This window comes from Muntiacus reevesi, chromosome 4, assembly GCF_963930625.1.
Source record: "Muntiacus reevesi chromosome 4, mMunRee1.1, whole genome shotgun sequence".
In the NCBI taxonomy this organism is placed as follows: domain Eukaryota; kingdom Metazoa; phylum Chordata; class Mammalia; order Artiodactyla; family Cervidae; genus Muntiacus; species Muntiacus reevesi.
The window spans coordinates 76,290,965-76,305,441 of NC_089252.1; the positions used below are offsets into that span (position 1 = coordinate 76,290,965).

General features: G+C 54.3%; 2 protein-coding genes across 3 annotated transcripts; one reads left to right on the forward strand and one right to left on the reverse strand.

Annotated features, from left to right (window-relative positions):
- Positions 1 to 1,040: 1,040 nt before the first annotated feature.
- Positions 1,041 to 5,462, forward strand: PRRT3 (proline rich transmembrane protein 3). The gene is made up of 3 exons (XM_065933174.1): positions 1,041 to 2,058; positions 2,270 to 2,425; positions 3,028 to 5,462. The coding sequence occupies exons 1-3, from the start codon at positions 1,041 to 1,043 to the stop codon at positions 4,785 to 4,787; spliced, it is 2,934 nt and encodes a 977-aa protein (XP_065789246.1). The 3' UTR covers positions 4,788 to 5,462.
- A 468-nt stretch (positions 5,463 to 5,930) lies between these two features.
- Positions 5,931 to 14,412, reverse strand: CRELD1 (cysteine rich with EGF like domains 1). 2 transcript variants are annotated; one of them, XM_065933179.1, is made up of 11 exons: positions 14,322 to 14,412; positions 13,580 to 13,772; positions 13,258 to 13,340; positions 10,369 to 10,479; positions 9,970 to 10,061; positions 9,139 to 9,315; positions 8,959 to 9,054; positions 7,952 to 8,035; positions 7,676 to 7,771; positions 7,362 to 7,496; positions 5,931 to 6,593 (listed from the first exon to the last, which is right to left on the reverse strand). In XM_065933179.1, the coding sequence occupies exons 2-11, from the start codon at positions 13,751 to 13,753 to the stop codon at positions 6,379 to 6,381; spliced, it is 1,263 nt and encodes a 420-aa protein (XP_065789251.1). In that variant the 5' UTR covers positions 13,754 to 13,772; positions 14,322 to 14,412; the 3' UTR covers positions 5,931 to 6,378. The 2 variants fall into 2 exon arrangements, with proteins under 2 accessions (XP_065789251.1, XP_065789252.1); XM_065933180.1 differs by lacking the exon at positions 14,322 to 14,412 and adding an exon at positions 13,999 to 14,292.
- Positions 14,413 to 14,477: the final 65 nt, after the last annotated feature.

The following is a 14,477-nucleotide window of genomic DNA, read 5'->3' on the forward strand; positions in this document are numbered from 1 at the left end:
TGGACATCATCTAATGAATGACTCCTTCTTCCCGTTCTGTATTTAGCTCAAATGTCACCTGAGTGGCCTTTCTTGCACTCCTGTGTAAAGCCGTCCCCCATTCTTCTATTTCTTACCCCTGTTTTATGTTCTCCACAGCCCACCTTATTTAAAAGTATTCATTGTCTGTCTTTCACTCACAACACCAGCTCCGTGAGGGCAGGGATCTTGCCAGTCTTGTTCACTGCTTTATCCCCCAGGCTTGGCACACAGTATGTGCTCCGATTATTTGTTGACATGGTTAGAGGGTTGGTGAGAAAGAAAGCTTTCTGGACAAAAGGAAAAGTCAGAGGGCTCTAATGCTTATTCAGCTCCATTTATGGGCCTGGCCCATCATGTGTTTTGTTATGTCTTATAAGAGGCCCTTGGAGTTAGGTACTATTATTATACCCACTTTACAGATGGGAAAACCATGATGCAGAGGGGAAAAGTAAGTCACCCAGAAACTGGTGAAGCTGGGATTCAAACCCAGGTCCCTCCTCAAAGGCAGGGGCGTATTCCTCTCCCTCTCCACTTCTGTAATTTTTGAGCTGGGCCTTCAAGAATAGGATTTAAAAAATATATATTTATATGTAAAGGATTTCAGCAAGTGAAGGAGAAGGGAGACGGCATTCCAGCCTGAGGGAAGAGCAGTATCGAAGGCGTGGAGTGTCAGGCAGTTCTGTGGGTCCTGAGGGATGGGTGAGCAGCCTGGTGTGGCCTTGGGAGGCCAGGAGAGGACCTTATATTCTCTCCTGAGGGCGATGGGGAACCATCAAAGGTTCTGCATTTCGGCAAGTGGCATGACCAGAGAGGTAGTGTCAAAAGGACTCCTGGTAGCATGCAGAGGCTGAACAGGAAGGAACGGGCAGAGGAGGAAGCTGCTTCTTTCTTTCCCACCAGCCCCTGTGGGGTAGCTGTGGGAGACCCCACCCTCAAGAGCCATCCCCCTCTCCTTTTTTCAGGCTCATCTGGTAAGGACTGGAAGCAGAGGGCTCGAGGCCCAGACGTCAGCGTGGAGCATGGCCCCCAGCCCCTGGGGCTGCATGGATGGCCTCCTGCTGCTGTTGCCCCTGCTGTCCCTGGGGACCAGCCCTGCCCTGGGCCGGGGCCTTCCCAGACCCCTTGAGGACTCAGAACCACACTTGACCCTTGGAGCCCATGACAAGGGCCCTCTTGACATGGAGCGTCGGGCCTTCGACTTCTTCGGGGAGAAGCCCCGAGACGAAAGCCCCTGGAACACCAGTATCACCCAGGTCCCTGCTGAGGAGATGCCAGAGAGGCCCGAAGACACCCTTGGCCCAGCCCTGCATGGACCTAAAGCAGCCCACGGGGCTCAGAGAGAAGGACTCCCAGTGACCGACGACCTCCAGGTGGCTCGAGGGCCAATTTCTCAGGGCTGGACAGGACCTCCTGACTCACAGGAGCCTATGGAGCAGGAAGCACCAATCCCCTATCCACTGGGGCCCCCCCACCTCCCTTTCTTCCCCACGACTCCCAGACTCCAACTCCGGCTAGCCACAGTTCCTCCCACGTCGGGGGAACCTGGAGGCCAAGTGGGACAGCTACCACCTCGAGATGACGGTCTATCGGCCAAAGGCAAGACCAGGGTCTTGGAGACGTTTCCCTGGGACCACAAGGGCCCTTCCCCAACTCTTGCGCCCCACCCGGATATTGTGGCGAGGCCAGGGCTAGAAGAACAGGGTGGGGGTGAAGAGGACTTCCAGGAGGCAGCTCAAGGCCCCCTCTCCACCCAACAGGGTCCAGCAGCCTCTGATACTGGCTCAGCATCACCAGCTGAGGGGGCATCCTCTCAGGAGCCTGAGTCCCAGCCAGACCTGGCACTGGCCAGAAGCCTTCCTCCTGCTGAGGAGCAGTCCAGGGAGCTGCCCAAGACGGCTGGAGGTGGGGAGGCCTGGGAAGTCAGTTTTTCAAGTCCCTCCCCCAAACAGGCTCACCTCCCTGATGTCAGGGGCTCACCAGGACCTCAGCCATCCGATCCTCCAGTCTCAGAGACTTCTGATGGGCAGCCCAAGCCAGGTGGGTATCAAAGTGAGGGTGCTGATCAGGGCTGGGAGGGGCAGTGTTCCGGGGCAACTGGATGTCCCCGTTTCTGTGTGACCTCTGGTCCCTCTGGGTCCCATTTACCTCATTCTGGCAAAGGAGGGTGATCATGCCTCTCTCCTGGAGGATTAGATTTGGGGAAACGCTGGAGGGTCAGGCAAAGCGATGACTGCTTTTTTTATTTCAGAGTTGGCAGCAGTGAATGGAGCAGATCCCATCTCCCCTCAGCGGGTGAGAGGTGCAGTGGAGGCCCCAGGTACCCCCAAGTCCCTCATCCCTGGCCCCTTGGACCTTGGCCCAACTGCAAACCGAACAGAGAGCCCTGTGGGATCCCTGAAGCCAGGTGAGGGCATGGCTGGGGGGTTGGCGAGAGCGGGTACTCTGGAATAAAAGAACCTGTGTGACGTATATAGGGGAGGGGTGGGGAATGAGTGGGGATGAATACCTCCTTAAAGGAACTGACCAACAGCTTCAAACAACTTAGGATAATAAACTACTACTCATTGGGCACTCTGGGAGAAGTCATTTGCATTCTGGGGACTAGAAAAGTCTTAAATTAAATTAACATGGGTTTATTTAGTGCAAGAGATTCTCCAACTCCCATAATTCACTGGAAGAGCTTTGAAAAAATTCCAAAGCCCAGGCCCCAAGGAGAGGAATTCTGATTGAGTTGATCTCCAGGTGATACTAATATGCAGCCCCCTATTGAGAACTGCTGTTATGTCAATAAAAATGACAGGACATATCCATTTAACCCTTAGTGGGTGTTGGGGACGATGCTAAACGTTCAATCCTCACCGCAACCCAAGGAGGGGGGGTGCTGTTAACTATCCCCATTTTACAGATGTGCTTGGCAAAGTTATATAACTTGTTCACCACACCGGAGCATGATGGGAAATCAAAAGCACTTTTCAAAGGGCTATTTTAATATTATTATTATTGCAGATGAAGCCGAGGAGTGGCCGGGGCGCCCCCAAAGCCATCCCCCAGCACCCCCTGTCCAGGCCCCCTCGACGTCTCGCCGGGGCCTCATTCGGGTCACCACGCAGCGCGCCCTGGGCCAGCCACCCCCTCCGGAGCCCTCAGCCAGCTCCACGGCATCAGTCCCTGCCTCCAGTCCCCCAGCCAACGCCACGGCACCCCCTCTGCGCTGGGGTCCCCTGCGACGGGTGCTGAGCTTTTCCTGGGAGCTGCACGTTTACGGGGTGGGGGTGCTCTTCCTGCTGCCCGCGTTGTTGGCACTGGCCTCGCTGGCAGCCGCCCCTGCTGGGCCCCGGCTGGCGCTGGTAGCGGCGGTGCTGGTGCTGGTAGCGGCGGGGCTGCGGTCCGCCTACATGCTCACCGACCCGTATGGCTCGCAGGCACGGCTGGGTTTGCGCGCCGGCCTGGTGCTCTACAATCTGCCCTTCCCCTTGCTACTCACCGCGCTGGCGGCCCTGACCTTGCTGGGTCTGGGCGTGGGGCTGCCACAGCAGCTGCAGAACCCGCTCCTCCTGGGAGCGCTGGCGTTGGCGCACGGCTTGGGGCTGCTCGCCACAGACCTGCTGTCAGCGAGGCCTGCGCTCAACCTCCTGGCCCAGGGTTTATCGTGCGCCTGGGGCGCGGCCGTGGCTCTGGGCACTCTCTGTCTGTGCCGTCGCCGCCTGTTGGACGGGCCGAGGGGCTGGGATGCCAGCCCGGGCCCGAGGCTGCTGGCCGTGGCCGGCGCGCTGGGGCTGCTGGCCAGCGGCTTGCAGCTGGCGGCGGCGCTCTGGCTGTACCCGGGCCCGGGCCGGGTGGGCCGCTTCTCGTGGGCTTGGTGGGGCGTCCACTTCTGGCTGCGCCTACTGGAGTTGACATGGGCACTCACCCTGGCGCTGGCCGCTCTGGCCTCCGCGCGGCCCAGGCCGCCCACAGAGCACGCTTGCTGGGCTAAGCTGCTGCTCCTGGCGTGCCCCACGCCCTCTAGTAAGAGCGAGGTGCCGGAGCGGCCCAACAACTGCTATGCGGGGCCCAGTGGCGTCAGTGCAGGTACCCTGGACATCAGCAAGAGCCTCATCCGCAATCCGGCGGAGGGTGGGCCTCCAGCCACGCCCAGCTCCGGCGCCTGGGGCTCGGCTGCGTCACTGAGCCGCGGTCCCCAGGGTGGTCCCGGACTGTCCCGCAGCAGCGTGGGGCCGGCACCATCGATAAGCGAGCTGGACCTGCGGCCGCCATCACCCATCAACCTAAGCCGCAGCATCGATGCCGCCCTCTTCCGAGAGCACTTGGTGCAAGACAGCGTCTTCCGACGCTGCGGCCTCCGCTGCCTGGCCTCCCCGCCGCCCGGGGGCGCGCTGCGGTCGCGCCGGGGCAGCCACCCCGAAGCGGAGCTCGACGGCTTGGGTTCTTCGCTCCTCCGAGGCCGAAGCCGATCGCTCAGCGACGTGCGCATGCGCGGCCCGGTCCCACCACACGTGGTGGACGAAGTTGACGCGGCGGCTTCCGGCAGCTCCGTGGACAGCTTCTCCCGGGGCTCGCTCAAGATCAGCTGGAACCCGTGGCGTCACGGGCTGTCGTCGGTGGATAGTCTGCCTCTGGATGAGCTGCCCAGCACAGTGCAGCTACTGTCTACCCCAGCTCCTGTCCTGGCTCCCGCGCGGTCTGGGGAGCCCCAGAATGGGGTCCAGCCTCGCTGCAAGACGGGAGACTCGCGCAGCGCCTCCAGTGACACCATCGAACTTTGAGGGGTCCAGAAACTCAGGACCAGGGCCCCTCCCTCGGGGCCCTAGCGCAAACCTTCTGGGACTTTAAGCATTTGAAAGACATTCCAGAAGTATTCCCGGGCCTCCAACTGAATGCAGCCTCCGGAGACAGCCAGACATGAACCCACCCCCAGCCCAGGATTTTTGTTTTTTAAAATATCTCTATTTTTTTCAGCGGGTATTTTGCACAGAGGCCGAGACTTATACGGAATACAGGGTGGACATGCACGGATTTGAGGATGGGGAACAGGGTACAGGTGCCCGAAAAGATCCCCTCCAGATTCCCCAGGGTGAAGATGAGTCTTGCTTGTCCAGACTGTCCTCTTTGTGCCAAAGAAATAAACCCTTAGGACTTGGCTCATGCCTCCTTCTGCCCTTGCCAGGATCCTATTTAGAGGAGATGGCCCCCTTCACCCACCCACTTAGTGATTCCAAGTCCTGTGTGTAATGTGGAAGGGAGGAATTCCAAAGGAAAGGGCACTCAACTCTCTGAGGCTTTTTTTCTTGGTCTGCACCGGGTCTTCCTTGCTGTGTGTGAGTTTTCTCTAGTCTTGGCCAGTGGCCAGGGAGGGCTACTTTGGTTGCAGAGCATGGGCTCAAGGTCACGGGGGCTTCAGTAGTTGTGAATGGGCTTAGTTGCCTGTTAGCACATGGAATCTTCCCTAACCAGGGATCAAGCCCGTGTCCCCTGCATTGGCAGGCAGATTCTAAACTACTAGACCACCAAGGAAGTCCCCTTGGAGGCTTTAGAAATAATGGCTACCAATATTTCATGGAATATCTATCTGCTGTACACTTTTCAGCTCTTTATATCCATCACCTTAATTCTCACATTAAGCCTGAATGGGAAGCATTATCATGCCCACTTTATAGAAGAGTCATTTGTCAGGGTCCTTTGGCAAATGATAGGTAGTACTGAACTGAGAAAGTTCCATTCCTTTGGTTCCGCCATCCCCCTTCCTCTTTAACATACTTCAGGGCCAAGGCTCTGCTTTGCCTTCCTTCTACTCCTCCCATCAAGAGAGCCCTCAGTTTCCCAGGGTTTTAGGAAACTTCCCCAAGGGTGGAGGGCTCTCAGTAGCTTAAGCCAAGCCATGGCAGGTGGGAACAGGTAGGAAGACAAGCTTCTCCATTTTCTAAGACCTTTCTTTATTTCCTGAGATGAATAAATAAATCAGTGGCTGAGGGGCAGGGGGGTGAATACAGAACAGGAGCTGGCAGCATGCAGCTGGCAGGAGGGGGCAGTGAAGGGCCCACCCCTGCAGGGACACCTTCCCACCCCACCCTGGGCAAGGGCCAAAGCTCACCAGCAGCCACAATGAGGAGACACTGTTTAAAAAAAATTCACACATTGTGAAGCCGGCCCAGTGCCCCAAGGTCAAGATCTCAAGGCACCTACCCTTGGGGCTACTTTTTCACCCCAGGGGCCTGGTGTCTGGGCTGCTCTATAAAGTGGGGAGGGGGTGCTTACCCCACTCTCAAAAATAAAGCAAGTGCCTCAAGTGTCCAGATGGGAGAGTCCTGACCTTGGGGGCAGCCTGCGCAGGAGGAGATGATGCAGGTGTGGCAGCAATTATCTGCCCTTGATGAAGCCCTCCAGCACACGGTCACTGCGCTCTGACAACCAGTAGCCGGTCATGGCTGCCACAGCTCCAATGAAGATGGCGGTAAAGACCAAGTCGCCCTTGGCGGCCAGTGTGGCCAGTGCGCAGATGATGACACCAAAGAACATTTGCTGCAGCACCACCAGCTCATCCTCTGTCATCTCCGAGAAGAAGCCCGCTGACTCTGAGCAAGAGAAGCGCCTGTCACTCATTTCCTCTTTCTGGAGCCTCCTACATGCCTGATCATCGCTGCCACATACATGCCCGCTGGGCACGCCACCACACGGCATCATTCGCCACTGAGAACAACTCCCAGATGGGCAGTTATTATCTGTGTTTCACTAAATGGAAAACTGAGGTGCAGAGAGGTTTGCCCAAGGCCATGTGAGACAGTCATGTCAGAGCACGTGTACAAGCCCGGCTCCAGAGTCAGAGCACCTGGATTTGACACCCAGCTCTGCCACCTGCTTACCTTGGAGCCCTGGGCAAGCTGTTTCATCTCTCTGTGTCCCTGTTTCCACCATGCAGAGTGGGGATGAGAATAAGACCTATCACACGGGGTTTGTTTTAGGGGTAAAATCAGCCACTGTGTACAACATGCCTGAAACAGCATGTGACATGTAGTTCGAAACCATGCAAGTGGTCACTATCACCATCACTGTGATTGTCCTTCATCTCATCACACCCACGGCTTACAACAGCCCTCAGCAGCTGGGCAAAGACAGATGGGGAAAGAGGCTTGGGGAGGCAGAATGATTTGACACCAAGTCAGATTTCCTTTCTACCCTGGGAAGGGTGAGGCCACCAAAAGCCAGTCTGGAAGGTGGGGTTCTTGTGCCAGGGCAGCCTTGTGAAAGGGTGGGGAAGGGAAGGTCTGCAGCTGCCCAGGTGAGGGGCTTGTCGGCCCTCCTCCTGTATGGGAAACTCCCCTCCCCGGGCTCCTGGAGCTCACCTGGGATCTGCTCCTTCACACAGATGCCTTCCATCTGTTTGTAGCCGTCGGCACAGACGCAGCGGTAACTGCCCTCGGTGTTCTCACATTGCTGGTTCTCTCCCGGGCACACCGCCGTCTCGCACTCGTCCACATCTTGAAGGAGGGCAAGGAGGGCTCAGAGCCCTGACCGCCAGGGTCCCATCTCACTCACATCCTGACACCCCGCTGCCCTGGCCAGGCAACATTCCGCCCTTCCTTCCCACACCCCGTCCACAGTCCAGCCCCTGTCGATTCGTGGTGGGCGAGGCGCATGTGGGTAGCAGGACACTCACCGAGACACTTGGAGCCCACCTGCTGGTAGCCAGGGCTACACTTCTTACAGCGGCCAGGTCCCGCCCCCATGCAGCCCAGGCAGGCCTTGGCACAGTCTGGAGCAGGGAGAGACATGAGGGCGAGCTGCCCGTGGGCCTGGGGGAGCGCTGCTCCAGAAGGGACCTAGGGTGGAGGGCTTGGGGCACCTGGGAAGGCAGCAGTCTGTGGGGAAAGGCGTCGGCAGCCCCTCCCACCCTCCCCACAGCTGTCCCCAGAAGACAGGAGCAGACACTCACCCCGGCACTCGTAGGAGCCCTCCGTGTTCACACAAAACTGGTCAGCTCCACAGCTGGCTCGCTCCGTGCCGCATTCATCAATGTCTGCGGAGAGGCCGGCAGGGTGGAGCCTTCAATCCCCATTTCACTCACAGGGAAGCTGAGGCCAGGGTGGCTGGGAAAGGACTTGCCCGGGCTCAAAGAGTGAGGCTGAGACAGCAGGCTATCCGCCACCACAGACACGGGTGCAGCTGGACTCAGGCTGGCCACCTGGAGACTACTGGTTTTCAACTCAGTGGCTAACTGTGGCCTGGGGACCGAGTTTTTGCCAACGGGACGCAGACAAAAGTGACATGCTGCACTTTTCGCTTGGCCTTAAAACAACGGACTTAGATGCTCTGTGCCCTTCGTTCTCTACCTCACCTCCTCAGTGCCAGGTGGTGAGACAAAGAGGTGCCCCTGATCCAGCCTCAACAAGGAAGACAACACCCAGGGGAGGACTGCACAGGAAGACAGAAGGAATCCAGGTCCTAATGACCGTGATAAGCGGAGCTTCTCTGCTAGCCTGGACCACTGGCTTCAAGACTGATATGAGATGAAAATAAACCTCTGTATTCACTAAGCCGCAGTCTGTGGGGATCTTTCTGTTACAGCAGCTTAGCCTTTACCCTCGTCTATCTAAATGACAAGACAGGGACCAAACTAAGCCTCGAACACAGGTCTCCTGACCCCAAGTTCAGTATCCTCATTCCCCTGGCTAGCCCTTCTCCAATCTTCAAGACCAGAGCCAAGTTGACACCTCCTCCCAGAGGCCTCTCCTGATTCCCCACCACCACCAAACTGGATGAGACACATTTCCCGCTGTACAACAGTTGGTCTCTACTGAAAGTGCCTGGTTGCTTTCCCGCTTTTCCACCCAGGTTGATATTTCTCTATGAAAATGGAGACTGGCCTGGTCGAGCCTAGAGATATGTGTGTTGATGGGGCACCAAGCCCTTGCCTGCCCTCCCAGACAGGGTGCCACTCACCTACACACTTGAGGTGATGCAGGGCCCAGCCCTTCTTGCACTGCAAACAGTGTGATTCCTCAGGTCCTGAGCAGCGGGCACAGGGGCCAAAACAAGCTGGGCGCAACGGGGGAAGTATGAGGGTGGGCAGACAGGCATCCCACTCACCCGGGCCCCGCCCCGCGCCTCTGGGCTACCTACCCGAACATACCAGATGGCTGGCGTTGCGCTCCGCCTCAAAGTAGCCAAGGCCGCACTGGCCACAGGCCTCACCCCCGTAGCCAGCTTGGCAGTCACAGTGCCCGCTGCCCCCTCGAGTCCCTTCCCCTTCACAACGGCCGTAGCCACCGCAGGGCCGCTCCGCACCCCCAGGACAGGCTGTGGGCAGACACCGAACCAGGTGGGATCATAAACACAACTTCTAATGTAGAGAGTATTTTCCCCCATGTCAGTAAACATTTTTGGAGAGGAAACCATTTTAACAATGCCATAATATTCTGTCATAAAACTTCATGAAATTTACTTAACCACTCCATTGTGGAATGGTTAGGTTATTCACAAATCTTTTCTTTTAGGAAGACTGAATTGCCCATCTTTGTTGCTCTTTATATGTGCAGCTGCAAGAGAGATTTTTCTAAAAGGAGCTGGTAGTAAGTTCAGCTCCTGTCTCAGGACTGTGTGGAAAAAAACTGGTGACAGCAGGGCCGTCAAGGCCTGTCCCTAAGAAGATCATACCTTAGTCCCTTAGTCCAGGCATGGGAAATGTGGGGCTGGGGCTGGGGGGATTTCTCAAATACATGATAGAAACCATGGTCCCATCTGACTCAGTCTAGCCCTGTTTCTCTTTTCAGAGTCATTCCCCATTGCTTTGCTCATCTCACCAACCAGCTCTGTGAGGTAGGTGAGAAGACAGGTCCAGAGAAATGATCTGAGGAGCCTGAGCTCACAGAGCCAGCCAGGGGCAGGGCCACGACTGGCCCCCTGGCCCCAGCAGTTCCCTTCCAGCCCCCAAGAGGACCTGGAAAAACTCACGAAGGCAGGCGGGCCCGAAGGTGCCTGAGGGGCAGCAGAGCTTCAGGGAATCTGAGCAGAGCCACTGGAAGAGGTCGGGGGCTTCCTGCTGCCTGAGGTGGGGGGACAGTGCGGGGGCTGAGACAGTGTCAGAGGTGCTTGCTGCCCACCCCACCCCCCGACCTCCCACAGCATCTGTGACACAGCCATTTTGGGCGCAGGACCCAGAAGGCCGCCCTCGTCTTGTCTGGCAGAGTTGTAGACTGCAGCTCAGAGTGGGAGCTTGGGTTCCCCAGCAGACCTTGGCACATGTGGGTTTGGAGGAAGGACCCAAAGGAGGACATAGCCCCGAGCTCACCACCCCCTGCTTTACCAGCCGGCCTGGCCTGAGCCCCTCCCAGGAAGGCCCCCGTCACTCACTTGTGAAACCACCAGCTTTCCACCAACTCCTCGCTCAGCTCCAGCAGGCGGTGGCACTCAAAGTCCGACTTGCTGCACACGCCCTCAAGCACCTCTACCAGGCGGGTCTCACTGACGGGACAGGCAGGGGTGGTAGGAACACTCTCCAGCCCACCGACTACCCTCCTTATAATCCCTTCCCCCAGCTGGTGCCACAGTGTCAGCGGCCACAGGCCAAGGGGCACTAGTTTTGGGAGTCAGACAGATCTGGGTTCCAGTCTAGTGGTGTGACCTTGGGCAGGTCATTTAACCTCTCCTAAGCATGTTTTCTCATCTGTAAAATGGGGACAATGGCTCCCCTGCAGGTTTGCTGGAAAACGGCTCAGTCCCTGCATCTGCACAACAGAATATGATAGCCTTGCTCAGTAGATGTGCTTAAAAACATATCATATAACAAGTGTTGGCAAGGATGTAGAGAAACTGGAACCCTCCTATACAGCAGGTGGGAATGAAGAATGGTGCAGCCACTGTGGAAACCGTTCGGCAGTTTCTCCATAAGTTAAACATGGAATCACCATATGACTCAGTAATTCCACTCCTGGATACTTTGCCAAAAGAATGCAAAACAGGTGTTCAAACAAAAACTTGTACACAATCATTCACAGCAATACTATACACAGTAGCCAAAAGGTAGAAATAACCAAAATGTCCATCAACTGATAAATGGATAAACAAATGTGGTCTATTAATGCAACAGAATATAACTAAGCCTTAAAAAGTAATAAAGTACTAATATTTCCTACAAAGTGGATGAACCCTGAAAACATTATGCTGAGTGCAAGAAGCCAGACATAAAAGGCCATATTCTATGATTCCAACAGAATATAGCAGATTAGTGGTTTCCAGCAGCCGGGGGAAGAGAGAATGATGCTCCATGGAGATGGAGTTTCTTTTCTGGGGGATGAAATTGTTTGGGAACTAGATGATGGTAATAGTTGCAAAACACTGAATATACTAAATGTATATACTAAATATTTAATATACATTGGTATATCTAATGGTAAATTTATCTAATGGTAAATTTTATGTTATTGCATTCTACAACAATAAAAAAATGTTTAATGTATACACAATATAAAAAATGCATTACATTATGCTTAAAGGGTCTGGCATAGTGCCTGGCATATAGGAGGTGGTGACTTAAAATAAAAGCAAAAAACACGAGCTAGAATTGCCTAAGGGCAATTCTAGAGCTAGAATTGCCCTTAGGTTTACCGTGGTCAACCCCCTCATTCCCAAATGAGGAAACTGAGGCCCACTGAGGGAAAGGAAAATGACCAATGTTACATAGCAACAAAACTTTTCTTTCTAGCGGTTTAATCACAGTTTAATCTTTACCACAATCATATAAAACTGGATTGACTTTAATACTCCCAATTTATGGATAAGGATGATGATCAAAGGTGAAGTGATCTATCTTCCCGTAGGTACAAAGGATTACAACTGACAACATGGCCTAATTTCAAGCATGGCATTCCAATTCCTGATTAGACTTTGAAAAGCTAAAGGGTCTAGGATTCGAGCCTCTCCTCTCAATATAATCTCATCTTGGGAGGGGGGATCGGGATGGGGAACACATGTAAATCCATGGCTGATTCATGTCAATGTATGGCAAAAACCACTACAATATTGTAAAGTAATTAGCCTCCAACTAATAAAAATAAATGGGGAGAAAGAAAAAAAAATCTCATCTTGTTCCCTGGCTTTATAAACTGACTATATGTTGATGACTGTCAAATTCATGTTTCCAGCCCTATTTCTCCCCTGAACTCCTGACTCCTACATATAACTCTACTTGACTATTTAATGGACGTTGCAGCCCAACATGTCCAATGAGAACACTTCATTCCATGCCTCCCCTAGACCCATTTATCTCATCTCAGAAAACAGTCCCACTATTCACCCAGTTGCTCAGGCCCCAAACAGAGTGAGCACCTTTTATTCTTTTCCTCTCACACCTCATAATGATTCCATCATCATGTCCTATCCTATCTGCAAAATAAACCCAGAAACTGACCCTTTCTCACCATATCCACCACTGCCAACATGCCTAGTCTATGACCTAGCCTCCCAACTGGTCTTCCTGCTCCTCCACCACCAACCCCCATAATCTGTCCCTGTGAGAGAACTTTTGTAGGTATAAATAAAACTGTTATCACTTCCCGGCTCCAGACCTTCTGATGACTTCCTGATATACTCAGAACAAAATCTAAATGTCTGTCTGTGACTTTCCGGGCCCTCTGCCTTCATCTTCTGCCATTCTCCCTTCAGTTCACTCCAAATCCAACTGCTATTCAAATATATCAAGCTCAGTCCCACTCTGTCCAAACCCTTTCCTGAACTGTTGCAGTCTACTTCTGCACCTCAGGTCTCTGTTCAAATGTCATACACTGAATGCAATGTCTCCCACCAATCTGCAGTCCATCCTGCTTCACCTGATATGACTTTATTAATTTGTTGGGCTTCCCTAGTAGCTCAGTGGTAAAGAATCCGCTTGCTAATACAGGAGATGTGGATTTGATCCCTGGGTCGGGAAGATCCCCTGAAGAAGAAATGGCAACCTGCTCCAGTATTCTTGCCTGGAAAATCCCATGGGCAAAGCAGCCTAGCGGGCTTCAGTCCACGGGGTTGCAAAAGGGTCAGAAGTGACTTAGTGATTAAACAATAACAACTTATCTATTCACTGTCTCCTCTACTAGAACATAAGCTCCTTGAAGGTGGGATTCTGATTGGCTTGTTTAATGCTGTCCTGTATTCAGAGACACTGGCCACGAGTCTCTAGGCCTCCACCAGCATAGCAGAGACTGGGATGTTAGGTATACAAACTCACCCCTCCAGCCTCTTTCTTACCTGTCTTTGTATTTGGACAACTTCTCTTCCTCCCAAGCAGTGTTTCCTCCTCCAAAGTTGTCCCGGATGGTTCTCTCCAGGCCCTGGAAATGGAGAAAATTAGTAATATTAAATAGCTAAGTACACTGCCTGGCACATTCCAGCACTTGTATTTCACAAACCAGGAAACTGAGGCAGAGAGGCAACCTGCCCAAGTCTATTCAAACAGCAAGTAACCAAGCTGGGACATGAGTCCATACAGACTTGTATCCCAGAGCTCCAAACTCTCAACCCCTGTGTTACAGTAGCTGGCCCCCTCCTCTTATATTGCTGACGCACCCACCTTGTTGAAGCTGTCAACCAGTCCCCGGCAGGTGTGACACGGATGGGGCTCAGTGTGGGGAGAAGACTGGGAAGGCACAGAAATTTGGACCCAGACCAGGCCTGGGAAGCCAAGGAAGAGGCTCAGACCACAGAGCAGAGCTGGGGCTATGCCCCTTGAGGATCTTGGGGCCATCTTTACCCAGGCTGGGGACCTGTAGACAGAGGATATGGGGAGGGTTCACTAGGGAAGCCAAGTGGGAAGGAAAAGGGTGGGTTCTGCGGTGCTGCGGGTCTGGGGGCCCAGATCTGTGTTATAAGAAAAGAAGGGAAAAAAAAGAAAAGAAAAGAAGGCTAGACTGGGTTAAATCCGAGGGAGGGGAGACAGTTAGGAAAAGGAAGCTATTCTAAAAGTCCAGGACGGTAATAAGTTATCCTCGCCCCTGCGGGGGGAGATGGCCAGGATCCTCGACAAGAAGGTAGGAGTCAGCCCATCGTTTTAGAGTCGGAATACGGTTCTAAAAGGCTGAATCAGCGGAATTATGGAGAACTGGTCAGATTCCTAAATACTGCGGGAGAAGACTCCGGATGAACGGTCTTGGGGGGAGGAGTCCGGAACCCCGGTGTGGGGGAGGGTGGAGGAGCCCGGATCCGGATATGAAGAGGTCAGGTCCAGGGCCTTCAGACGGCAAAGGCGTGGCCTACTAGCGGGCAAGGAAGGATCCAGATCCACATAGGCCGAGGAGGAGAAAGAGACGACCCACCCAGCCCGCGGCCGCCAGCAGCTCAGTCTTCCCAACGCAGCGGCTGCGTAAGACGTGCACCCGCCGCCTACTCCGCAGCCGGGAGGGGCGGAACCCACGCCACAGCCAATGGCAGCGGGCCATGTACTATTGCGTCACCCCATGTCAGCCAACCAG

Bases quoted from the DNA above. Each gene is read 5' to 3' on its own strand.
- CRELD1 (XM_065933179.1), bottom strand. From the start codon at position 13,753: ATGGCCCCAAGATCCTCAAGGGGCATAGCCCCAGCTCTGCTCTGTGGT. The intron at 10,480-13,257 runs GTAAGAAAGAGG...CTGTCCCGTCAG, and splicing joins TTGTCCAAATACAAAGACAG to TGAGACCCGCCTGGTAGAGG. The intron at 6,594-7,361 runs GTGAGCTCCAGG...TCTCTTGCTCAG, and splicing joins TGTGAAGGAGCAGATCCCAG to AGTCAGCGGGCTTCTTCTCG.
- PRRT3 (XM_065933174.1), top strand. From the start codon at position 1,041: ATGGCCCCCAGCCCCTGGGGCTGCATGGATGGCCTCCTGCTGCTGTTG. The intron at 2,059-2,269 runs GTGGGTATCAAA...TTTTTATTTCAG, and splicing joins TGATGGGCAGCCCAAGCCAG to AGTTGGCAGCAGTGAATGGA. The intron at 2,426-3,027 runs GTGAGGGCATGG...TTATTATTGCAG, and splicing joins TGTGGGATCCCTGAAGCCAG to ATGAAGCCGAGGAGTGGCCG.